Genomic DNA, 27,918 nt, shown 5'->3' with positions numbered 1-27,918 from the left:
GAATGGCATTTTATTGTAGAGTATATCTGCTATTATCTCAGGAAACATTACATCTCCTCATCGGATATTATTGTATAATGCACTGCATCATTAAAGACAGCTAGAGGGTGATGAAATGTATCATTTTCTTGTCATATCTTTCTAATAGCAGTCTGTTTTAATGCGCACCCATGTATTGCTTATGCTGCTTGGAGTCTCTTTACAGTTTTTTTCTTATGCTTTTCAGTAAATTAATCAGTCATAAAGAGGATGCGGCCTCTTGTTCATCTCCTCTCAAATCCCCCGTACTCTAGCGGCTGTTCTCTGTCCTCAGTTGTGCATTTGTCTTTAATCTCTCGGGTCTATTCATACTGGAGTGAGATCATTGACCGATGTTTCCAGGGCTGCGCCTTGACATGCCATCAGCTTCACCAGCGAGCAACCAACCAGAATGAATCAATAAGAGATTGTTGCACATTCATCTGTGTGCGTGTGTGTGCGTCATTTTATGTCTAAAAAGGAGGTAGGTCAACAACAAGAGGCTGTTTACGGGAAGGTGACACTGACTGGGATCTGTTAGTAACACCAGTACAAGCCGAACACACATACCAAACTACACAAACACAGATACTATAGGCCCTCACATTCAAGCTGCACGCCTGAAGGAATTTTACAACTAGAGGTGATTCTATCACCCGATGCCATCGTGTGTGTAACCTATCATAAATGAGTGGGTTTTACTTTTTTGTTTACTTATACACAAAAACTCCCGACATGGGTGTACCCTTGAACACACACAGACAGCCACACACACACTATATGCATGCACATATAGCTCCTCTCAATCCTATCTGTCGGCCTCGTTTACACAGCTGAACACATCATTGTATTTCAGCATAAAACAGGCCTTTAATGAAGTGTGCTGCCAATTGGATGAAGAATCGTTAAAAGTAGAGATGGAACAATGGCCCAGTTGACATACACCCACACAAATATACACACACACACACACACACAATGATGTATTATGCAGGAGGTGGTGACGGTGATTTCGGGCATGTGGGTTTGTCCCAGGAAATGTTACCGGGGTAGCACAATAACACAAGGACCAGTTCATGCTCTCTGCAGCATCTGCACCTGCACACAGGCTCTAACTTAATTCACACACATGTAGACACGCAGCATGTGTGTCCAGATCTATTTTTAGATTTACTGCACCTTGGGCATTTCCAAATATTTATATGTGTGAAAAACTTGATCTAGATCCGTTTTAAATGGCTTGGTTTTCTTTCCCAGAGCTGGTCCCGTTTACCTCAAATCCTGTCTGGTTCTTTATAAACCGTGATCTTATCTTCGATTTGCACCTAATTTGTCTTGCTGAGACATTTTTTGGCAGCTCGTGCATGTACTTGCGGTAACTTTTGCAATTCCTTCCAAGGACAGAAAGGCACGATTTTATCCAGCTGAAGTCCAACAAACACTTTAATACAATATTGAATAAATCAATCCAATATTTCAAAAAAAAATAAAAATACATGGGTTACATGCCTGTGCATCCATGTGTGCAATAAGATCAAACTTTTCTCGTCTTTCCCAAGGGATCCAGCAACAGATGAAACACATGATTCAGAGCCGGGGAGACAGGAGAGAGACTTCCTCCCTCACTGTGTAAATTAGGGACTTTAGCAGCTTGGTAATTTATGTTCAGGCATCTGTGCCCCAGGGTCATTAACGTAAAACACTTTGCTTTTTCAGTCTTAACTAAATATAGGTCAACTAACTGTTGTTCCCATTTCTTTCTCTCTTATCACCTCTTGTTTCCTTTTTCGTCCATCTCTAGACTTTTCCATCCGTCTCTGTTGTGTTTTGATTATCTCCTCTTCTTACTTACTTCTTCCTGCCCTTCATGCTGTTGGCCGCTTTTTTCTCTTCCCTGAGAATGAGGTCACTCTTCTTCAAACAAAAGTGACGATTGCTTATTGAAACAAAGCCCTCTGAAATATATGCAGTCGTCATTCCAGAAGGTGGGACACACTCACTGAGCCCTTTCTGAGCTTTCTGTGCCTTATTAGGAAGAAAGGGAACGAGAGGGCTGGTTTGGTTTCAGTTTTTTTTTTTGTAGTTTCACCTTAAACTGAAGCAGACAGACCAACGTGACCGGGAGAGAATGCCAGGGCACCAATAAGAGCAGAGTGACTGTCAGAATTATTGCCACGTGTGGTTCAGCATTTGAGTGTCAACAGTGTGTACGTGTGTAGGGTGGTGGTGGTGGTGGTGGTGTGGGGGTATAGAGGCAGAAGGAGTCAGTGTACAGTGGGTGTGATGTAGCTATGAGTATCTGAGAGAGAGAAAGATGATGACTGAACAGAGACTATAACTCCTGATTTCACTAGCTGGTGTAACATTCCTTTGCTGGTGTGATTAAATCCAAAAACAACTGTGATATTTCTCTGCTATTTCAAGACAGTGTGTGAGTTTATCGAGAGCTGGCCTTTAAATAGATCTGGACCCTGAGTCTGCCCGTCTTTATCAGTCCTCACACTGGGCAAGTCCATAGGAGACAGGGGTCACCCACAGATCACAAGTACTGTAGGTCTGTTTAGTGTGAGTGTGTGTGTGTGTGTGTGTGTGTGTGTGTGTGAGCACCATGCCCCTGTATCTGTGGGTTTGATCCTCCTCATTCCTTATCCACTACCTCCCACCACTATCTCCATCGAGGCCTCGACAGGCCATTCAGCTGAGTATGACGTCACACAAGATCCTAAAAGAAGCTGTGACACTGACCAGACCAGAGGAAGAAAATATGTTAAAAGTAGCGCAGTTTCACTACTAAACCATAAGTCAATAAAAATCAACTTTGAGAAGATTTCAAGTATGTCAGAATGAACTGCGATTGTTTGAAAGATTGTGTTTCCATCAGTTTTTCTCACTCGAGGCAGACTACACATCATACAGCCTGTGTTGGAAATCAGGTGTTTTATATAGTTTCTGTGATGTTTTTGCTTCTTCATCTTCTGCCATAGATCAATATGGCCAGACAAAAAGCCTGAGGGCACGGGTCAACTGTTGCTTTTATGAAAGAGGCTCTAACACTAGCTGCCTAGTTGTCTGTACTCAATGCAGACTTGACCAGACCCTCACATTTAGGTCAACATCTCTTAGTGTTCAACATGGATATTCTGGTGCTATAATGTGCTCATAAAGACACATTTCCTATCACTTTCCTTTGGCTAAATCTGTGAAAATCTGTTGATAAAGGCAGGAGATTTGATAACAACTACACAGAATGTCCTTTTTTGAAATGTTACCACAGAAGAAAATGTCTTTACATGCAACACAGCCACTGTGTTTCCTGTGGTAACATAGCAACAAACAAGCACATTTTATAGTCGCTCTCTTGCTAACCAAAACACACAGCAGTGGACCGGTACCCTAAGGAGTCTTAAAGGCAGACCATGAGAGGAAACAGGCACATGAAGTTAAACCCCACCAGAGCAGGAGAAAAGAGGCAATGTCTCCAACAGCCTGAAGGTCAACAGTACTGCATCCAAACCCCAACAGAGCACAGCAGCAGGGGGAGCAGCCCTCCTCTAACTAACGTTCACCACTCCACAGTACGAGGAGGAAGGGCCAGCTACACATCACTCATGACTAAATAAAGGTTGGAAAACAAAAACAATTGGATGAAAGTAGATTAAGTGTGAGAGTAAAAGTGTAAAAATAAAAATGATGAGGCACAGAAACTGGGAAAACACAGCTGCTGTACATATTTTACTGGGTTTGGGCATAACGAACATTATACAGGAGAAGACATCAATTGAAGACAAAAAGCTGTAAAATCTTAAACGATATATGGACATTTTTAAGAAGACAAAGAAGAAGAGTTACTGCTCTAACGCATGTATCTAGTCGCAAACCAAAATTCCCATAATTTCAACAGATAAACTGTCTACGTGCTTTTACGGCATATAATTCTTCTTAGATGTTTTCCAAAGATCATAAAAGTAATTTGATGTAACATTAAAGGCAGAGGACATGTTTTATTTTTATGCGAAACAGTAAGGTTTGGTTTTTGGTTTAAGTGGCTATAGGAGTACGTTAGTCTGACTGGCTGCACCGTCTCTGGAGTCACTGGGCAGTTAAATAAGTTGATGGGAGGACGGGAATCCTGTGTTGTCTTTTGAAATGTCGTTTCAACTTTTACAGCTCGGTTTCATAGCGGACTGACCCAGAAGTAAAAACTGTACATATAAACAGAGGAGCTCACATGGCGGCGCTAAGAAAGACACAAGCGCAGGGAAAGGGCCGACACAAACACATGCTGCCACACACCCAAATAGCAAAATACAATATTTATCCTGCAACACAACCTGGCATGTTTAAAGCATTTTTCACTTAGTGTTAATGACTCTTGACCTGATAATGTCCAGCCATACCGCTGTGAACGCTTCAAGGCAACGCCCACACTTAAGTTTGCTAATGTTGTTTAACAGATTTCAAAGTGTAATTGAATAAACTAATGACTCCATGGACCTAAATCGGAATGTGTGGCCAGCCTGTTTGTTTTGAAAGACGTACTAAACATTTCCACACTGCAACCAATATAGAAATCTCAAAACTGAGCTTTGTCTCTCTCACTGCAGCTGATTGACAAACAATCTTGACCAGAACCATACAACCAGAGGAGCGGAGAAACATCGCACAGGTCTCCAGGGCAAATCTGGGTTCATCAAAGGCATGTCGGTGCTGTCAAACTCATTTAAAGTACTTCCTAAACAGTGTTTTTCGGAAGTTACACGGGTCAAACCCAACACGACCAAAGCCCTGGTGTGATTTCATGAGACTCGGATGAAGATTGCATTGGTGGGTCCTGGACAGAGGAAGTTTAGGAATCTCTGCCTCGGAGGCAAACTCGGTACATGCTGGGGCTCCGTAAGGAAAAGCAGTGGTACAGGGGGGCGCAGACTGGATGAGGAAATCCATGTGATAGGGGGCCCCACATGGGATGATTTAAAGCAGAGATTGAAGATTCAGGATTAATGAGTCTTTGTGCTGCGGTTTTGTTAGATCGGGCCCTGTATATGGTCTCAAATGATGTGATGTCGCGCTACATCAACCATGTGTGTATCCGGCAGAAGAATAAAGAGTAACATGTAGATTTTATGTGAGTGAGAGAGGCAGATAGTGAGTTTTATTTTCTGCTGCTTACTTTACAGTTTATAGTCCGCTCTCTGGAAGCTCACAGTTATTTTTCAAGGCAGCAGAAACAGAAACAACGCAGTACATCAGAGAGACAGCGCTCCAGCTGGGTCCAGTGCTCAGACTGCCTGCCCGTCAAAATGATCCGCAGCTGGATTAGGTAGTGTTTTCCATAGTCAGCCTCTGGCCTTAGGTCTGTTGAGAGGGTTACGAATATCAACGTGCGTCAGTATCACTCAGAGGTTTCACTCACAGAGACGCAAGATTTACTGACTTATTGTTGATTCTCAGTTCAGTGTCCAATTTTCTGTTTCTGTTTACTTGATCCATTTCTTTCTTTCTATCCCTCTCTCTGGCTCTTTTTGCTAACACACACACACACACACAAACACAAACACACACACACACAAACACATAGGCACACTTCCCTCAAGTTGTTCTCTGATGATGGTGCTGAGAGTCTCATTAACTTGGGCGACTGTGACAGTGATCATAAAATGATCCTGGCTCTGACATTGAACAAATACTCTATAAAGTTATGGAATTCCTTCAGCTGCTTTTTCTCTCTCTATAAAATCACAGTATTTTCAACAGATGAGCCTGAAGAGGATGAAGGTGGAAAGTGGTCAGGGATGGACGAGAGTGCACGAGGTACACACCTCATGCATCAGTATGTGCATCTATATTCGTTTATGCATATAGATGCATAAATATATAATTATGCAACGAACATACAGTAGATTGTGTTAAAAAGTAACACAGATAGCCTCATAGACACACACTCATGCTCCTAGGATTACACTCTCTGCCTCAGTTGAACATGCAGGTCATCTGATTATGTAAATCAATCAGGTCAAAAACAAATACAGTCATGAGTCAATTGACAAAATGTATATACATATATCCCAGGTCAATCTGAACTGATAACACAGTAGATTAACGCTCAATGTGAGAACTCCAAGAGAAGATGGTGAATTGCGTACGGGCCATGAGTGTATTTTGTTTCAAAAGATGTTGATTACAATGTATTATTGAGTCATTTGTAACTCTGCTGAGTGTACAGCTTATGTTCCGACTGACAGTCATTTATAGTGATTACTCAGCGCTTATGAAATCTAGCTTCTTGTTTTTCTCTTCTAATTAGTCCAGATGATTCCTTGCACCGTTCCCGCGGCCCGTTTCGGGTATCATCCAACGATTGCTGGCTGTTCTAAAGATGAGTGTTCTTGGCTTACACTAAGATATATTTGGCAAATAGCAGAGAGGAATTTAAAAAACAACAACACAGAGACAGATGAGTTTAACACAGTGTTCTTGGCCTCAGAATATCCGTGGGCTACCTTCACAGACCCCTAATGTTCTTGGGATTTGTATTTTCCTTTGGCGAAAACAACAGACTAGCAAGAGACAGGCAGAGACAGGTGTGTGTAGCTGTAGCTGCATTGTCTTGGTATTAGGATATTACAGGCAAATACTAAAAGCCGAGCCAAAGATGACGGTCATCAGTTTTAAATGATCTTTGGCAAATACTACTGACCAGTGAAAGACAGAGACAGGTGAGCCCAGTTTAGCACTCTTGGCTTTGGAACATCTTTGGCAAGTATCAGAGCCGAGTAAAGTGACAATGGCAGCTGTGTAGGGGGACTATGAGTACAGAGGATTTGCAAAGGGCTTTGAATCTGATCAAGCCAATACTATACTTGTGCAACCCGTGTACACCACATTTTGACTCGTTTTATTAGCCTTTTTTTATTGAAAGAAGTATCACTGGCGATTAAAACCCCATGTAGATTAGTGAGTATTGGTAAAGCCAGGGCCAACAAAGTGAGAGGGTGGGGATATATAAAAATAATGAGCCAGCCGAATATAACATTAGACCTCTGTGGTTTGAGTTAACTATTGAGGTCCATCAGTCTTCAGACCAAACCAAATCATATTTACCCGATCAAGCACACGTTTTGCAGTAATATCCTCTCAGGAGTAACGGAGCACAACGGTGGCCTTCAGGTCAAGGCCGCAATCATGAGTACCAGTTAACTGCCATCAAACTACAGGGGCTACCCTGTCAGGGCATGGGTTCTTAATGTTTTAATATCACACTAATCACTCCATTCTTTCTGTCTCACACCTCTCCGTGCCCCTTCCTAGAAGATCGCCCGCTTTGCTTTGCTCTGAAACACTTCAGCAGGCCAAATGTTTTCCAGTGTAGTTGCATTAACCCAGGTATTTCTGCAAAAGCATGCTCTCTCATTCTCTCTTTTGTAAATAGGGAATCCAATTATCTCTCTCCTTCAAAGCCAAGCTTGTTCAAACACGCTGTTCTTGTTACACGTGGGCCAGTTCCAAGTAGGCATCCCTTCCATTCTGGGTTTCATTTCAAAGTTAAGCTAAAAAAAGGCAATAGATCATTTGATTAAAGTATCAGTATAGTCTAAAAATATGTGACTGACGCATAAAACAAATGACTTATTTTGTGATTCTGATACAATAAGAGGCCATTAGTCATGTATTTCAGATGTGAGGATAACTACATTTAAGATGTTATTGTGAGGACAATTACATAATTACATTACACATGAACCTCTGTGCTAGAAGTAGCCAGTGACCAGGCTAATGTATCACTGTTTGTTGGGCACGTGGCTGTGCACAAGCATCAGCATATCCAGGTACAACCCGGGCATCTCGTTGACCTCTATTCAGAGAACACAATGTAAACAAAATGAAAATGTATACCCCGACCCTGCATGTTATTCTATCACTCAACGCTTTGCCCAAGCACCCAGAGCCAACTTCTAGACTCAAAATAACTCCAGCAGCTGCCATCGGATCTGTGTGTGTGTGTGTGTGTGTGTGTGTGTGTGCGTGTGTCAGGGTTTCTGTGCATGTCTTCTTTAGGCACATTAAAGTGTACCATGCCATATAGTATGTAGGTCCTCAGTTTAATTTTGTATGTACTGTATGTAACATGTAAATGAAAATGATTGGGTGTGCAATAGTGCTGAGGTAAGCTAAACTTCCTTGCTGACGGATGTGATATATGCATGTGTGTGTGTGTGTGTGAGTGTGTGTGTGTTTATAAATCAGTGCCACCACAGCCAAACAACAACCAGTGTTGCAATTCCGCTTTTCATGCTCAATAAACCTAAAACCTGATTGTGTTTGTCCATGACTTATTATGGCCTGTCCCCGTGGCTTTCTGCACGAGAACATATACGACTTCACTATTATAAATGTGACGCCTCCACCACTGAGACTCTCAGTCACAGAGAATGGGCCTGTCAAACACTGTGATTATCCTCCTTCAGATCTTTTAAACAGGGTTTGATCTCCACTCTGATAAAAAGAGAAGTGGAACCAATTAACCGAGCACAACAAAAGCTGCTTCAAAAACTTTTCTTCTTTGTGCAATCACTTGTTTATTCAAATTGTGCATTCATTTGCAGCACTCCGTGATGTGCCTACAGTACGTACTTCATATGTGGGTAAGTGCATCAGGTCAACTGCATTTCAGTTTGGACCTTTTAGATCCCTCGAACACGTCGACGTCTTGAGACTGTGCCATCACTGGTGAAAAGCATTCAAACACACACATGCACACAGGCCCATTAAAATAGCTTAACTGTTGGGAATAAAGCCTAAAACCAGACACTGGCAGCTGAGGGGCATAGCAGTGAAATACAAAGGTGGTTTTGTTGAGGCACGGGTTGATTGGCTGTAATGGACAGCTTAGTACTTTGGTGTACCTCTAAAGAGAATAATGGCATCGCTTAAGAGGCTAGTTTAAGTGTTGAGACTTTGTGATTGCACTATAGTGGGACTGCTTAATGACAGAGTCATCAGCTTGGAGAAACAACTTCCCTCTGAGGTTGTAATTCCTCAGCAATTTACCTTAAAGTTTACGTTCTAATCCTATTCTTCAACAACATCCTCAATGTCAGCTTTTCACTCTCCCTTTTTGTCCCTTTCCTGCCTTCTTTCTCTCCCTTCTTTTTCCGTGTAAACATTCTCTCTGCCAATCTTTAATTATCTTTTCCACCACACCTCCCTCTGCTCTACCTCACAGTTCATCTAACCTAATCCTGCTCTGCTGACAAATCAGGATTATGCAACTAAAGTACTTTTGGCTGATGTGGCTAACAATGGTTTGGTTTGATTAAACGTTAATAAATCGATTGCCTAAACATAACCATAAAAAAATGAATCATGCTTTAGTTAATAGGATATTCAGATATTGTAGAAGATCTGAATATTTTCGTAATCGACATTTTGCATCACTAGGGTTTCTTTATTTTGTTAGCAAGAAACATATTTGCTGTTGCAAGTTAGTAGTATATAAACATTGTTATCAATTCTTGTTCAATATAGGTCCAATGCTATGTACTAAAACATTACCTGATAGTCCTTTTGTGTGTCCATTGTGTGTGTGTGTGTTTTAAGACCACATGCTCCACGTGTCTACATCTCCCTCATAGTAAAACCATCCGTCTAGCTAACAATATATTCGTTTTTTTATATAGTTCTCGTCTAAATTAATTCAGTTTCAGCTGATTCCCTTACCCAGAAACTCAAGTGCACTTTTTCCACAGTCGTGCATAAGTACTCACAGTCAAATGGTATGGATATCTATGAATCTAAACATGGAGCAGTGATGTTTGAACGTTCTCACCTGGTGCCATCAAGCAGGGTGATCCATGGTTTACAGAAACTGCAGATACTAACCGAGTTTATCAGCCTTAGAGAATCCATCTCCATCATTGTTTATGCGTCTCTTTCATCTCTTTGCCATGCTGCGTTACTTCCATTGGCCTCCCTTGACTTCTTTTAGCTTTTTTTCCATCTTTCTGTCTTTCTGGTTTCTTTCAATATTTAAACCTCACTCTCTCAGCAGGAGAGGTGGAGACACAAACACTGATTTAGTTTGACAGAAAGCTCTGAAGGCTCCAAAAGGTCAGGAACCGAAAGTTTGTTTTTTGACAGCACAACAATACAGAGTGCATTCCTGACAGAAGAAAAACTCAGGCAATGATTGAAATGTCAAGTAAAACAACCAACACATTTCAGATTAGTAACTATTTATTCCCTTACCGCTATTCCAGTTATGCAGGAAATGTATCTAATTGAATGTAAGATTTACACAGATTTGTAAATAATAAGAAGCTGGTCGACAGTTTTAAACAATTAACTGAATCATCGTATGTGACACTGATGACGCTAATCTATGAAAGCCTACAGAATCTCTTGCTCAGTCACGCTGTGACAAAGCGACACACTTACAGCCCTGTAATTCAATTTACACACTGCATTGCCAGAAACTTCCTGCTGTAGCCAAATGCTGAGATGTAGAAGTGAAACTCACGCAGATCTAGAAAATGTTGTCTGTGCACTCTGCATATACAATAATCATTGAAACAAACGGTGAAGCCAGTGAGATGGAATCTTTGTAAGTAAAAAAAAAAAAGGAAGAAAAATCAATAAAAGAGGGATCATTCCTGGATGAACGAAGCCTTTCGCGTATGTGAGATCTGGTTTGTGAACCTGTGTGATGTAAAAAGCCTGCTGTTTTAACAGGGAAACCAGTTGATAGAGTGACTGCCAAAGCCTATATAGTGCATCAAGAGTTTGCAAAATGAGCCGCAGAAAATCAGCTGGATAAACTGGAATAAGTGGGACAACAACAAACTTACCCTGATGTGATTTTGGCACCTGTTACTCGCAGTTTCAGCGCTGGTTGCTTTACTGCGATGGGTTTTCCACTGTAGACATAAGTCTCACAGACGGCTAAATGAATGTTGGTGAGTGTTAATTACGCCGGTAACCATGGTATTTGCATTCATTCACCTGGCTTCACCTTTCAGGCAATAAATCCCAGTTCTGTTCCATTCAGTGCCAGGATAATTTGGCCCTCTTTACATCTGCCATGTCATCCTTAAAAGATAATTAGAACCTGGACAAATTTAGCTTTGTACGAGTTTAAGTTTTTCCTGGAGAAACAACTTTATTCCCCTTGTCTTGTCCGCACATCTGCTGTCCATCTCTTCTCCCCATCACTCGTTTATTTGGAAAAGGAATAAACACCTGTCTCCTTTTAAAATACACACATGCAGACACCACATGAATTGTTAACATTTCTCTGTATCTTCTCGCTATTATCATTCCCGTTGCTATCTGACCCAGTGACAAACCCAATCAAAATGTGCAGAGAAGAAAAACTGAAAGAGAAGCGAACGACACCTATAAAAACGAACAGAAATGAGGGAGATTGGTTCTTTCCATTACACATGTAAACCTATTAAAGTCCAGATGTTGACCTAGGCATGACACTTTTTGAATATACACCACTGTATGTCTAACTCACAGTGCCAATGAGTGCCAGGCAACAAACAGAATGAAACCTTAGAACTCTGATCTTATTTCTTAATGTTAATGGAGTCTGGAGAAGGCCCAGGGATTACACGGTCAATCTCCTGGACCCTAAAGTATCCTAGTAAAGCAGAACCTGGAGCCAGCTATCTCCAAAGCGGCTGCCATGGTCACAAACAGTATAATACTGCCACTTAATGAAAAAAGCTGTTCCATGTGTTTCCAATAGGGCATGAATCAGCCCTTGAAGGGCTGATGTCTGCCACAGACACAGAGCGATGCAGAACAGATAATCCTTTAACTGGTCCCCCAAACAAGCGCACCCTTAGATGAGATTTGTTCAGTTACACTGGGACTTGGCAACTCTTTAGGCACCTAATTGGAAAACAAAAGTCTTCGGGGAAAGATTCTTAATCGCTTTCTTGTTGATAGTTAGATGATGAGACGAGATTGTTTTAAATCCACCAACCATCTCTAAAGCTGACTAAATAATATATTAAATCACATTTGTTTAATTTGTACAAACAATGAAGTGTAAAAACAACAGGTTGTGTTTTTTACGGAAGGTTAGGTGCTGGACTACTTCTTGGCTTCTTGGAGAGCAGCAGTTGTTTTTTTGTACCTTCGGACTGTAGCTTTATATTAAACAGACTGGAGAGTGGTTTCAATCATCTGATCTAATTCATGCAGAGAAAGCAAACAAGCATATTTCCCAAACTGTTCCTTTAAGAGAAGATATATGGTGTGCCAGCCAGGCATAATAATAAATCAAATGTTTGGCAGGTTTGAGTTTTGAGTCTTGCAAAGCGCCATGCTCAAATCAACCTCTTTCACTATATGCCAAACGTTAGATGAAGCACAGAAATGTTGAATCCATTAGTCGTCTCATCCACATAGGGAGACAAACTATAAAATCAGATGGATGTGCAGAAGTATTGTTCCACTATATAAACCATGAGGCAAACTACACTTTGCTTAAAACTAATCACTGTAATAAGCAATCAGTAAGAAACCTTTATCTTGATGTTTTTTCAATATGCTGAGAAAGGCTGTCCGGTGTAATTGAAACAGCTTAAAAGGTATAAATCAAACGACTGCCGGACCGATGGGTTGTAAATCTTCCACATTGTTGTCAGCCAAACCTGGTTGACTTTCTCCAGAATAAAAAACCTTTGTAATCCATCAGAATATGAACTTCCACTTTGACCGGTAAATCATCGATCGGCGATCTTTAGCCAAATGTGATTCTAAGACCCGCTTCACTCATCATAAAGATGAGAGTTTGATCATGGTCTCTCTTTCACAGGGAGCCACACACTGGCCCTAAATTACTATAAAACCTGTGGTATTACAGAATGTGTTCTCTGCCACTCAACCAACAGCAAACATCTTTGGTCTGTCATCATTTGGACACAAATTAGAGGACATGCTCAGTTAGCCCCAAACAAGGGGAGTGGTGAAAGAAAGATGAAAGTCATGGAGGGAGGACAGAATGTGAAATCCAGACACCGACGAAGAGACAATTCAAAACTCACAGAAGTGAAAGAAAACGGAGTATTTCAATACTTCAATTAAGTTAATTTTGATTTCAAGAACCGTAACAAAATCGATTAATTTTACCTCTGTGTGTACTGCATACTGTAAATCTACAAGTGTAGGAGCCTTGAACATTTGTGTTTAAATGAAAACACACGCTTGCCTACAGGTGCTGCCAAGGAACCGGACAATTCAAACCACATGAGAACCAATATAAAGCCACACACACACACACACACACACACACACACGCACTGCAACACAAGTGCTTGTGAAAAATTAGCTCCACTGTACAACAGGATTCCACCAAACAGAGAGGAGTAGGCCTTGGGGAAGAGGGGGTGGTCCACATGTGTGATGCTCTAGCTGGGATTTTAGTTATTCCTCTTTCCTTCAGGGAATGAGACATCAGGCAGAACTAATGGTGTTGCTGTGTTAGAGCGAAGATTAACTTCTACAACAACAGTGGACATCTGCCTGTATGCGGGATGTCGGGGTTCAAAGGGGAAGCATGGACTTTAAATGTGCAGAGATGGGTTGTTTGGGAGTGTTTGAAAGGGAATGAATGGCTCATGTGCTGTCATGGAGATAAATGGCTTCCCACTTACCTTCGGATATTAAATCATTCGAAAGTGAAGTGAATTTACAACTACTACACATACACACACACACACACACACCCACGTGAGCTCATGGCTTACTTCTGCAGGTTGAGGCTGAGGTTGCCAGTGCAGCGCTTGATCTTGTTCTGGGCCTCCAGGTGGTTCATGCCCTCCGTGGCGATGCCGTCAATAGACAGAACCATGTCTCCGATACCGATGCCACCTTTAGCCGCCTTTCCACCGTCTGTCAGCTGCAGAGACACAAGAACAACAAACGGCTTGAATTATCTACGTAACCAACAGCATCACAGTCAGGATTATTAAGCAGGAGGGTGGGAAGAACACATTCACCCTGTATTTATCACAAGATTTATGGATCCATTCCATTACAGAAGTATTTGGGCAAAGCTAATGAAAGACCTGGTCCTCTACCGCATGATGATGGTTCTACTGTACGTTCACTGATGCGTGTCTAATGGCAGAAGCCTTCATCTTTGAGTTACCTTTGTTTCTTCTTTATGACCCGCTGTCTACTGGGCTTACAGCTTGTTAAGAGAAAAGAGAAAGGTTCAAATTAACCACAGCATGTGTGGGAAGAAAGGTCACAGCCATAATGCAATCCGTGTGTCCAAATTCTCCTGTATGTAGCCATTGTTAATTGGTAGGTTGTTTAATGAAAATCCATACTAAGAGATTGTTTAATCAGTATACAAGTATGAAACATCTATCAGAAAGCTAAATGGCCAAAAATGTTTTATTGAACATTGAAAGTTAAGTTATATTACAAAAAGCAAAGGGCAACATCAGCAGTGTAACCAAGAGGTTGGAGTTGTGTCATGTCTGCTTCTATAAACAAAAACAAACTAAGCTTATCTTGACGCACACTTAACATCAACTAAAGTGAATCTAGTGCCAGTAAAAAGCAATTATGTCATTATACTCGGAACAAAATGCTGTTAAAAAGGTGACAAATAGCTAAAGGTACGACGCTGCACGTTGCAGACACATACCCGTTTTATTGGCTTTGAGGTAACAGCAATTAGAAGCCAGACATCTCTTAGTTTGCACGCATCATAAAATATGCATGCTCTCCACTTGTCTCTGGTTTTCAGTGTGTCCCATGATTTTTGAGGTATGCTTCAAATATCTGCCTCCAAACAAAGTTTAATTGCTGCACTTCCACTCTGGGGGAAGCTGGTTAATTTGACCCAGACTCAAGCCACACAGAGGAACTCATGCTGAACAACAGGGCTTGTATTAACACCAACCTTGTTGGTCAATATGGCTCCAATGTGCACAAATGCTGTACTGTATCAATTCAGCTCTTGACGGAAATGTTAAATATAGTATAACTATAATCATGCTGGGAACAAAAATAACATTTTCCACAACCATCACCGCTGTTGTCGTCCATCTATTTGTGAGCAACGCTGAACAGATTTAGTAAACAAGTGTTTGAGAACAGTTGCGAGGCAACTAACCACTTAACAGGCACACAAGTGGAGCCCACACCCAAATCAAATCCAATTAGATTAAATGTGTAATTGTGTTCTATATTTATGTGTTGTAACTCACCCCGTTTCCTTTTTGGAAAGTTAACGTATGTGCTATTGAAGTGCATTTATACAGGTGAGGCAGATTATTTCTAAATGATTAAAGTGATGGTGACACAAATATAACGTTGTCATTGATAGAAAAACAGGAGAAAGAGTTTAATTGTGTTTCATTATATATATAATATAATACCATGTAAGGAGACCTTTTTGTTTGTGTCTGATAGTTGACTTTCTGATCTGAAATATTGTTTTAGCATCTGTCAATTTTTCTTTTTTTATTACCGTCTTGAACTCAAAGTCACCGTCACCAACAAACAGGGCGATACATTGGTGGCAGCATGTGTCATATCAACCAGAGACATTCTTATCAGGAGGCTGAGGGAGGACGGGGACACATTTGAAGATGTGCGTATGTTACACTCAGTATCTCTTGTCTTTTTCCCATGATGCCAAAGCACTGTATCCAAGTGTGAGGGTATCACTGCAAAATGTCTTTCACAAATATCGATATCATATTGATTTTTCTAACAATTTGGTAAAGTGTGTTTGTTATACTGGTTACAAAAAGGTGCTTAGATATTACTGAAGTCCTTGGAGAACAAAAACGCAGCTGCCGCTGTGATTCTGACCATTCTTGGTCAGACAGAAGGTCCACGTGTGACCAAAGGGGACTGAGGTCATTTGTTTCTTTTGACACAGTGGAAAAAAAGACCCCACACACACCACACACACACACACACACACACACACATGCACACACAGCCCACTTTCTGTGGTTGTTCTAGCTATGAAGTGGCTCTTACTCTTACCCACCATACATCACTTCAAGTGCAGCTATTGTATTTGGAGCTTCTACAAGAAAATCTGTTTCAGCTGAATGAGAAATGACAGTCCAGGATGAGGAGGTGCAATGTGGGTTTAGTCGTCTTTGGTGCGTTACATCCCCCTCTGTGTCCCTCTCCTCTGTCTCTATCTTTGTCTCCCGCTCACACTCAAAGACAGACAGACACAGGCAGGGCTAATAAAAGAGACTCTGCACCCGGATTAGTGTTAAGGCTCTGCGGCCCCAACCTTTTATAGTCATATTATCCCAACACACGCAACATCACTCACCACCACTCACAACCACAGAGGGCAGGAAGAACAGAGTAATGAGGGATCGACTTGACACTGATTAGAATTGCGTGGATGGAAAGGAAGGCAGAAACAGAGGGGAAGGAGAAAAGAAACTGCTGAATCTGTGGGCTCTTTCTTCTCTGTGCATTTTGACCCATCTCAAGGGGTGTGTTCATGCTAACCACTCTGGCACCATCAGGGACCAAATGCTCGCCACAAAATGATCAATTACATGTTTTCCCCCAATTAGTGCTCGGTTCCTGCCCCCTACACACATAACCACTACCCCACCCCACCTCTCTCTCTCTCTCTTCATCCATACAGGAACACTCAACCTAACTTTGCAAAGTAACCTGCATCCATACCAGAGAGTTCAGCGAATTCTGAACAACGGTCCATACGACAAACAGAATAAAAAGGTTCCATTTGTGTTGAAATTATTTAATCTGTATGTCCTCATTCCAAATAAGTCTAAAGAAATGGGTCGTGCTGGCGGGATATCCGTTTCCAAAAGAAAACATTTGGTTTCAATCACTATGATTTAAAAAAGGTTTCGGAGCTCAAAGTAGTTTCAATTTTCATATCAAAGACAGCAAATCATTGAGAAAATCAGAAACAAAAAAATGTAAATAATCTATATGCAAAAAGCCAAGCACTTCAAGTTTCCCGGGGTATTTGATTTATAGCTCTGTTGCTGTGGCCATGACAGAAAACAGCAGCTTTAACACTACGCACAAATCCACTGGAGACCGTAATACAGTACAAGATATATCCATGCGCGCCGACAGCAGCTGAGCTCTGCTCCGAATGTGCAGGGACATCCGTCAACACTTGACCATGACTTATATGAATAACCCTCTGAATACAAACACCCCAACACTGAGACAACTAAACCAGATGAGAAAAGGGAATTAACAGTGTTGGAATTTTCTAATTTCCTGTCAGGCTGGGACTTGTTGATCTCACTATGACAAATGGTGACTTAAGTTGCCAAAGAAGCCTGCATTAAAATCCTTCTCATAAAAAGCTCACTGTTATGCCCTGATAAAGATTTTCTTCATTCAAAGTGGAGCATCAAGATAGTTAAAGACTGCAGATATTTGTTTTTTAGAAGTTAGTAAAAGAGCTAAACAGAGCTAAAAGGAAAGTGGACATTGTACTTACATTCATCAGGTGGTCCTCTAAAACAAATAACAAAAACATTGTAGGTAACAGCCGTTGAGTACGACACAAAGTGTTTTCTGATCGGACACCCCTATCGGCAGGACGACATTGTTCGTCTGCGCCTTTAAAAACTAACAAATCACATTATTCCTACAGTCGCTCGAGGTTCTGTTAGATGAAGTTACCCATTCCATCTTCATAAAAGGTAAAAAATTCACAATTTATAAAAGCTGGTATATGTGCTTTAACTTATTTTCTTCATAAAATACCTGATATTCTGCCTTTTCAACATACACTACCTTTGTGTAGAAGTTCCCTGCCATATTATATATTATATAAAACACTCAAAAGAATGAGAAAAACACATGCAGCGTGTGAAAGCTTTCACAGATGAACTTGCCATTATGCTTCCAGCAACGTCAGTTTTCAACACATACGCCGTCTGATTTAAGTGCTCTGAAAAAGTAAGCTGGTTCCAACACATAGCAATAAGGGCTAGCCGGGGTGCTGAAACACTGTCTGGTTTGAACATACACTGACCTGTTAGAGTGCTCTGAACAATGGCTGCTTTCAGCACAAGGAGTGACAGATTGACTCACCCTATGATCGAAACACGAATATCCAGATTGTTCCTCATAACTCAGAAATCTACAAAAGACGCCATAAGATGCCAGCCTTTGGAAATACTTATTCCTCTCAGGCCGGATATTTTCTTTTACTGTGATCATTTTTACTGTGGCATTTATGAAGGAGACATAGAGATAGAGATGGAAAAAGTTAAAAGAGAGGGAAGGGAAGATCTAGAAAGTGCAGGAGACAGAAGCTGAGGCAGACATCACCTCAACGAAGCTGGATCCATCAGTAACACTTATTAAACTGTGTCAGGCAACGTTTAATTCATAATGTATGCTCCTGAATGAGGTTAATCATGCAGTAATATCAAGTGCATCATGGGAATACCTGAAACAGGATATATTGTTTATCCAACAAAATCCACTGCTCTTCTTCAGCTGTTATAAGGAGTCTGACGCTGGCAGATTGTTTGCTTCGGGGTTAAAAGTCGAGTTTTTGAAAATGATCATCAGTTGAAAGAATCTAAAAGAGACCATTGCATTACTAATACATAGAAATGTACATCAAACATTACTGCTGGCTAGTCATATGTCACCACAAAATGCCTGAAGTATGAGTATGCCATACACGTCACATGGAGAAAAGAATAGAGACTCTGGGTAACTAGTGGATCTCTCTAAATTATGTAACAGTATATGCATGGTGTGTGTTTGCACATGTGTACCCATGCTGGCACTCTAATAATAACTAACACACACACACACACACTTTCAATCTAATGAAAAGGTTTCTTTCCTTAAAGCTGTGTGTGCACACCAGTGTCTAATAATCACTTCCTGACTTGTATGTGAATGTGAGACCCTATTAAGGAAAGGTTATTTGGCATGATAGCTCACTGCAGCAACAGCTGCCAAAACCACAAAAACACATTGTATACATTAAACAAAGCTTTGCACAAGACAGAGAGAGACAGAGAGAGATCTGCCATTCTTACAAGAAGCCCCCATTCAAGCATAATCCACCTCTGATACGATCTGATAAACCTTATTAAGATTAAGCTGCTTTCTCTTGATATTATTAGATACAATGATTCCTCTGATATGGGATTTCAAATAATTGTTTCAGTAAAAAGGTTACAGATAATGTCCATCAACGTGCTGCAAAGTCAGCGCAGTGATTCTATTCTTAATCCCAAAACAACACAATGCATGCACTAAACCTGAAGCTGAGAGTACGTGCTTAAAGGTGCCCTGTGGAGTTTTCTTGTAGTCAAAGTGTCTGTTTACATTCAGTGATACTCACCTAAACACATCGTGTATCTGTGAGGTCTAACAAACGTTTCGAATGGATTTACTTCCTCATAAAACCGTTGCAGAAATAACTTCTTTGGAAATTTTGAAAGCTGCATTGTTTACGTGCACATTTAGTCTTCTTCTTCCCTGCTTTTGCTGGGAAGTTACTGCATTTCTTGGCACTTTACTGCCACCTGTAGATAAGTGGAATTGTGTGACACAGCTGGCAGGAATGCGTATGTATGTGTACCACAGCAGGGAGCCACTCTTAACAACATTGCTTCATATGCACTAAGGATCAACAACTCCACAGGGTACCAATAAATGAATACATTTTGGAAAAAATAAGATATAATTTACTCTATGAGTAGTTGTAGACAAGGCAGATCAAGGAGAAGTAAACACCAACAAAATAAACTGACACTTTCTTTAAGTTGACGGCTGGATGTCTCCTTCACATGTAAATGAAGTGAGGGAGTTACAGTAACAGTGTAACATATGTAACAGAGGGCTATATTATTATACCACACACAGGACCAGAATCAACAAATCCACATGACATTATTTCCCGTTGTAAAAAACGAACTACTTTATAAACTAGAAGCGAACAAGCCAGTATTCATGGCCCCAGACTCAATGATGTGATCGTCATGGCGCTGCGGGACTTAGCAATTGGCAAGGCTGGTGAACACACACTCAGGAATACAGCCATAATAACACAAGACTGGATTGTTATTATTCCATATGAACCCAGAGTGTGCGTCATCAGTGGCACACACACTTACAGAGGCTGTAATTAATCGTGGTTTTAAGTTACAGGTTAAATCATGTTGAACTTGTTTGTAATATGTTCTAATTGGAACGTTATTATTCAACATCTGAAAGGAAAAACCTTGCCAAAAAACATTAAAATGATATAGGGTAACAATTATTTTTCCTATATTTTGAGTGTGTTTTAAATCAAGTTGTAGCTCAGGGGGTGAGAAATCCATTCAGAGACTGTGGGAATGAAAACTGCTTAAATGTTTAGTAAGGTGTGAAAATCAAGGGGTTTCTGGTCAATGAGGCAGTTGAACAATATCTTAAAATTGCGTATTTAGAGAAGCCTCATTGCAAACACAGCAGTGCATGCAAGGTCCCTTACATAAGCCATTCATTAGAGAACCAAATGGCCAACTTTGTCTTCTATTCTACTACTACTTCAATTCTTCTCTATTCTGCCAGTAGGAATGAGACGTCAGGGTCCAGAGTCCGCTGAACAACGTCCAAACAAAGCATCAAGAGCAAATACCTAAAAGCCAAAGAGGAAAGACGATAGCTCCAGCTGTTTCCCTTCTATTGAACTCCTAGCCCACAGCCATTAACAGTTGTCTATCATATCTTGTAGTCAACCAATATTATAATGAATAAACACGATACCAGACATGAGGCCGGTATCCTGAGAGGAAGGCACACGGCCAGATTAGCTACTGTGGAGAATACATTATAACCACATTAGACAATATGGTATTCAAGACTCTTCAATGTGAATTCACTCTAGTGGCTGTGCTTGTCCGTCACCGTTAGAAACATTTTCTGGCCTCTTATATTTCTGTTCATTCCAGTTACACTAAAGCAGCACCCTTCAAAAAAACATCTTTTAAAGGATGATTCTTTCAGTATATTTTATTGTCATGTCCTTCAATTGATCGCTATAGTAAGGTTTGTTCACTTACACGAGTCATTTCAACTAGTGTAAGATAGTGTGACCCTGAATGAAAAACTGTATCAACACCTGAGAGGATTCACGGCGTGATTTTAACTTCAGCACGGTTTCTGTACTGGCACGTGCGACACTGATAGGGCTTTTTACGATGGATTAGTCAGCACCATTACCGGTGAAGACAGAAATGTCCTAGTGAGGTCACCAGTAGGACCAGATAACTGTCAACATACAATCTGAAGGTATGAGCGCATTTTCATAAAGTAATCCTCCTCTTTTCTCTCAACTCATCACAGCTATAATGATGCCAACCAACCTCACAAATGCTTATAAATAACTAGTAATAATAAAAGATTAGTGGCATAAAAAAAAAAGCCACAAAAACTGAACACCAAATCTTGGAATGCAACATCAGGTCTCACAAATGTTAAGGGGTGTAAGATTCAGTATCGCGCTGCAGTGAACGCAGAAAAGTCCAGTCTGTTACATTCTCCAAATATAACAAATGTGTGCCAACAAGTACACACATCAGCACTGACAGGTTGATTTGTGGGAGAGGAAATGATAAGTTGTTGATTCTGGCTCTGGCTCTATTTTACAACGATAGATAGATACACAGAGGGAAGCACAGGACTTGTTTGATTAAGATAGATTGAGGTCAAATAAGTCTGTCATCTGGCTCTGGTAGTCTGGTATGAAAGGTTAAGGCACAAAGACCTGGACAGTGGTGCGATGCGAGTGCAATAGCAGGTATTGTCAGAGGGGGAAATAGAGGCAGGGAGGCAGTAATGCAGAGAGAAAAGACAGAGACTGTATAGAACTGAACACTCTTTGAAATAGACCCATCACATTTGCTCAGTTGTTATCATCGCCTGTTGAAGCATTGGAGGCAGGAGGCAGCCATAGCTGAGTTCCAAGAACTGCATTCTTCCATGAAAAGGTATTAATATAGATTAGCGTTCCACTCACCTTGCTGTATTCACAGCACAAACTCTATCTCCTGTGATTAACAATTCTTCAAAGTTAATCATTACAGAAATTTCTACGTATAGCTCTAGAGGAAGGATTCATGCAGTGACGACAGATGGATGCATTATTATCGACACTTCCTGGCATAATGTTGCAGTTTGTACTTGGGAGTCTCTAAAATACCCAAGATGCCCTCTGGTCAATATTCAGCCTGGACCCGGGAGCTCGTAACACAGGGGTACAGATCCAAGATCAATTTGTCTCATGAGTGGGTGCGGTCACAGGGAGCTGTCCTGAGAAACGATGCGTCTATTTTCAGAATCTTAATGCACTTGCTCCCCTGGGGGATCCTGTAAGTGGGCAGAAAGGTTTAAATATTGATTCACCGTGTTATAAATTTAACTGTGAATCGAGGGCAGCTATTTTCTGCCTCCCCACATGAGGGACCTTGCTCTTGAAAATCCTTTGATCTGTTAAACAAGTAAATGGATTGCAAGATAAATGGTTTTAATAAGGATTTACAGGAGTACTTCTGCAGGCCATTTTCTACAAACATCTTTTTAGCAGCATATCCATTAACTTAAATGGTTGCTTCTCAAAAAGGCAAGGTATTAAGTCTGCCACCGATTGAGGCAATCGTGTATCTAAACTATTACAGCTTACACATCCATTGCTCTCTTTAAGCCCGTCATCAGCCACTTGTCTCTGAACAAGACTCTTACTTGTTTTACACCAGTACGTCCAGCTGTTTTGCTGAACAGTACCTGCATTACAATGTACAGTATTGTATATAGATTAATGTGGAAAACTCTGCCTGCAAGGTGATGCAGGCTATCAATAAATATGTTAAAGGAGAACTTAGCAACCCCACTCCCTCACTCAGCCTGCTTTTGCTAAAATCTTTTCCTTTCTTCTCCAAATATCTCTTTTCATGGACAATGTCAAACTAGGTTGCCATGTTAAAACGTTTCATTGGCACTTTGAGAAGCAGTATTGTCAATCATGGCCAATTAGACTGTAAAAAGACACTCAGGACGTACAGTTGTGGTTACACCTTCACTCGACCCTCAGATGCAGTACCGGTACAATGTGGTTATACCATGGCTATGACATATGCCGTAAACAACACACACCGTACATCCGCATACGTATAGAGCTTAGCAACAGCAGCTGTGAGGCTAAGTGTGGTTTGGCAGGAGTGCAGCGTTCCCTTATTACCCCTTCGTGGAACCAACTCCATGGTTGGACTGGCAGAGAGCAATGTGTGTGAAACACACAGCAGAAACGCACAGTGTTTATGGGTGATCAGCGGTCAGAAGCACTGCCCTTCGTCAACCATAAAAAGGATTTAATACGATTAGGTTTGGTTTGGTTCTTGAATAGACTGAAAACTATATTGTTTGTAAGAAGTGAGTCATATCTTACATTAGATCTAATGAAAAAGAGAGAGACAGAAACAAATAGGAGGGTATGATGGGATGAAGGAATGATACCTTTAAGTCACACAATCTACTTGCGGTGCACTTTACAGTCTTAAGCAGACTGAACAAACATTTATTTTAACAAACATTTATTTTAACTGCACCAGCGCTTGCTCACACTGCCAATGTCTTGAAACCTCAAACCATAAAACGGTCATTGTGATACTGCAGTAAAGGTCAGAGTGGGATGCTGAGACAATTATAGTTTAGTTACTGCTAACTTCTTGGGAATAAGAAAACCTTTACTGACCAATGTCAACATCGCCATTTATTTCCATTTATCATCTATTTTGTATCCATTTTATCAACATGATTTCTTCAGAATTAATTTTTTGCGATGCAGAATATTTTTTATCAGAATTAATCTCCTTTGTTTCATTTTTTCTATTTCTGCCTTCTGTCTATCCTTTTTTTCTCTCTGTTACTCAGATAGCGTCTTCCATAATTTTGAGTCCAGGCACACACTCCCGTAGACAAACGCACACAAACACACAACTGTGGTAAGAATCCACATGGCTTCAGTTAGTGGGAAAAGTATCACATCCAATGTAATAACACCAACATGGCAACCCCAAGCGGCCCCAAGGGGGATTGGCACAGGACCTGGCAAGGCATTCATCATCAGTCTCATGTTGTCATTAGTCTATACACTGCCAGTTCTAGTGATTTGTGAGTGTGTGCGTGGGAATGCACTAGAATGGTCTATGTGGGCGCAGCGCATGCATGCTCCACTGTACTTTGTGTGTGCCAGTGAAGCTGCACTGTCCAAGCAGAACGGAACAGAAGCCCGAGCGGGATTATCCGTTTCAGGATCATTAGTTAAAGCGATGGGGGAAACATATTTGTGTGAACTTTAATGTGTGAATGAACCGCAGACTGGGAGGGCAACAAGGGGTAACGTTGGGAGTAGACACCGAAAGCCACAGAAACCAAGGGACCATCAAGTTACTTGTTGGAGCAGAGGGGCTGAAGCCAAGATTTGATTGCGGCACTTTTGCCACAGACACTCCAAAGTGAAGTGGAATGCGTGGAGAGCGAGAAAAGGTTTCCCGTGTGGTCGATACATGACGGATGGCGAATGATTCGGCTGAGCTTTGGCAAGTGGGGTGGGGGGGAGGTGGTGAAAAGAAGGAAAGGGGGGGCTGCTAACCAGTGTTCATCTTTTTAATCACTTATAGGCCATGTGGCATTGCTGGGATGTCATTCTGCAGCTGCACTATGATGAAAGAGTTTGGAGACAGGACATGCGCTTTTATCGCATAGCAGATAGCGTGTCGGAGCAGACGTATAATCACGGGTGCGTGTGTGTCAAAGTGTGCGTGTTTTAGTCTTACCCTGGAGATGGTGAGGGGCATGTTGAAGTCCTTCCCTCCCTGCAGCCTGAAGCCCCAGGGGGCCGGGCCTAAGAGCGTGACGCTGGAGTTGCTGCTCATGGTCTCCTTGGGCGATGTCAAATTAGCTCGGCGTCGATGTCACTGACAAGTGATATGATGGTGACGGCAGGAAAATGTGTTGCAGATCAGGTGATAGTAGTAATGTCAGAGGGTGTTGATGATTGGTAAGAATATGGCCGTTTAGGGTGTTGCTGCAAGATCTGAGGGAAGATAGGAAGGAAAAGCATACATCGGATTTGTCATTGTATGGCTTGTATAAAACAAGTGAAAAGGGAAGAAAAATCTAGTGAGGGAGGGTACAGGAAGCACAAGTGGAAAGGAAATTTTATACAGCGACTCTCAGTAAACACACAAATAAATGCACATATTCAACATGAATTTTCATGGTTCAAATTTTCAAAAATTATTAAAATGTCATTATGAAACAATATGCACACTTGTAAGCAGGCGAAAACATGAACACATATACATGCAAACGCTACTCGAGTATGCTGCAGCAGTTCAGGAGCATAAAATACTTACAACACCCCCCAGGAATACCTCACAAGAGCACAATTACACAGCTAACATTCATTTAATTGCATAACAGTTCACACTATTTAGTGCTATTAAATTGTTAATGGAAAATGCTGTACCTTTTTAATGGAAATTCCAGAGTGGAAAATAATTCCTTCACAGGCAGGTAGACAATGTAATCTCTAGTTTCCCCTTGACTATCCCTTTCCCGGCAGACACACTGTATGTGTGTGAGAGAGGCAGAGAAGGATGCAATGCTCTTATATACCAGCTAATGACAGAGGGGAGGGGAAAGGTGGAGGAGGGGAGAGAAGAAGAGGGAGGCGAGAGGAAGAACGGGTAGAGGTTAGGTTGGGAGAGAGGGAGGAGAAAGAGGAGGGGAATCAACCGTGGGTGGAGTGAGTGGGACACAGAAGAGGAGGAGAACTGAGGGAGATGATATGAAGTGGGGAGATTAGGGGATGGGAGGAGACACTTTGAAAAAAACTAAGGGGGAGACGAAAAAGGGGGGGGGATTAAGGAAAAGAGCGTGGGAGCACTTCACACAGAGAAAATCACGAGGGGAGGGAGAGAGGGGCAAAGGAGAGGACAGTTTATCTTTCATCCAGATATTTTGGGAACATTGACTCAATGCTGCAGGCTGCTTCATTTAAGGTGGAACCAGATCGTGACCCGAGGACACATCCCAAAGGCTTTCATCCAAATGTCTCTCAAAGGTTACCCTTAAATGATACATCGGGGTGATGGTGACTTGATACAAGCTCAGGATCACCTTGTTCAACTCCTATTACGTGGTCGTTTCACTACTGCTGCGCCGATGCCCCAGTATGAATAAGACAAGGATGAAACTCTTCTTCAGTTGATGTCACACTGACTTTTTAAACATTTGGCATTAAATTGACTGTCACCTTATTTTTTAGATGCTACTTTCTATACCATAGCTCCTTTGTCCTAAACTAATCAGCTTGAGTTGCTTGATACTAGATACATCCGTTTTATGTGGTATGCCTCTACCGCTCCCTCTTTAAAAATCGAAGTGGCAAGGATAACCCATCTCTTCCTCAATATCTGTACATTTTGCTACAGAGAAGTAAGCAATCAAATGCCTATATGTGCAGCACCATCATTTCCATCTTATTTATCAGTTTCCTCATTATTTGTGTCGGGACAGCTGGCAGTTCTTCTCCTTCTGCACTTCACTGGCTTTTGTCCATTCCCGCTTTTCTAGCCCAGACAGATCAATATTGACTTTAGACTGATACTGTAGTGGCTCAATCAAACACTTATCCCATTCCTTTCTTGGCCCTGACAAAACTCTCTCTCACACACACACACACACAGTGCCTCTAGCCAAGTCACAGCTCCGCACTGTGTTCACTGCACTGCTAGATCGAAATACTTTTTCAGCAAATATCAAAGAGGAGATGGATAGCTTGAAAAATAAGTTGCACATGAGCTTAGAGGAGGTGGCTGGACAGAGACTGGACGGTCTTCCAGACAGAAGAGAGAGAAAGTGCACACAGAACTAAGACAGAGAGACAAGACGGAGAAGCAAGCAGGCTAACTATTACATGGAACCTGCCTCTAGCACTCTTCATAAGGCAACATCATGACGGATACACAGTGTGAGACGATTAAATACACAAAGTCACACACATAAACACAGGATGCTCTACATTAACCTGCTAAATGGACGTTCCCACAGTGAGTCTAACACAGACTCCAGCACGGCCAGGTTTAACAACAGCAGAGCAATAGGAAGGAGCAGAGACGGTGGAGTCATTAACACAGTTTCCTCTGCAGAGCTGAGGGGGTTAACTTAAATTGGACAGTGAATGCAATTACACTTGTTTATTGAAAGCTATAGCACAGATAGTTGCTCATGCGTGTTGTAAAAAGGACTAACCACATCTTTATACATGGAGATGACATGGATAACGAGTGAGCCCTGGTTAGCCTTGGTTGATGCTATGGTGAACACCATGGGAGCTAACCTTTAAGTAACCAGATTAATGCCAGCAGTCTATCCTGTTAAATTAATCAAAAACACACTGCTGATTAGCCACAACAGCAGTTACTATAACATCCTGTCCTTTCCTCTCTAGATGAGGTCCCACATTTTAACATTGTACGCCCTAAGGTCAGGGGTATCCAAGGTAAACAGAGAACAACAGGAAATCAGAGGGGCGTACCACAAAGCGAGATTGGTGGGTTAGCAAGGTATGTTGAAGCCAGAGTTTTCGGTTTACGAAGGTGGCTCTCTTTTAACCTGGCTAGATCACTAGATAACCTGTTGGAGAAATGACAATCTGGGAGGCGAATGGTAGAAGAATGAAACTGTTTGAAATTGATTCAATTGTGTAACAAAAGTCCAAACGGTTAATATGAACATTTTTACAGTGTCATCGGGAATTATATTTCTTTGTATATTTAATTATTAAACAACACTTGCATGTTATGTATTCCCCAAATAATAAAT

The 27,918-nt window shown here is 41.3% G+C and overlaps 1 protein-coding gene across 1 annotated transcript in view; it reads right to left on the bottom strand.

Moving 5' to 3' along the window:
- The window catches only part of pdlim5a (PDZ and LIM domain 5a), a 55,192-nt gene extending 29,543 nt beyond the window's left edge, over nt 1-25,649 (bottom strand). Inside the window, exons 1-3 of the mRNA XM_076099700.1 lie at nt 25,559-25,649; nt 24,864-25,123; nt 13,776-13,927 (exon numbers count right to left, since the gene is read on the bottom strand). Coding sequence (XP_075955815.1) covers nt 13,776-13,927; nt 24,864-24,962 — 251 coding nt within the window. The 5' untranslated portion in view covers nt 24,963-25,123; nt 25,559-25,649. The remainder of the gene's footprint in view (nt 1-13,775; nt 13,928-24,863; nt 25,124-25,558) is intronic.
- Nucleotides 25,650-27,918: the final 2,269 nt, after the last annotated feature.

This window comes from Anarhichas minor, unplaced genomic scaffold, assembly GCF_050575085.1.
Source record: "Anarhichas minor isolate MPS153535 unplaced genomic scaffold, ASM5057508v1 ptg000025l, whole genome shotgun sequence".
NCBI lineage: Eukaryota > Metazoa > Chordata > Actinopteri > Perciformes > Anarhichadidae > Anarhichas > Anarhichas minor.
This window is presented reverse-complemented; position numbering and strand designations above follow the sequence as displayed.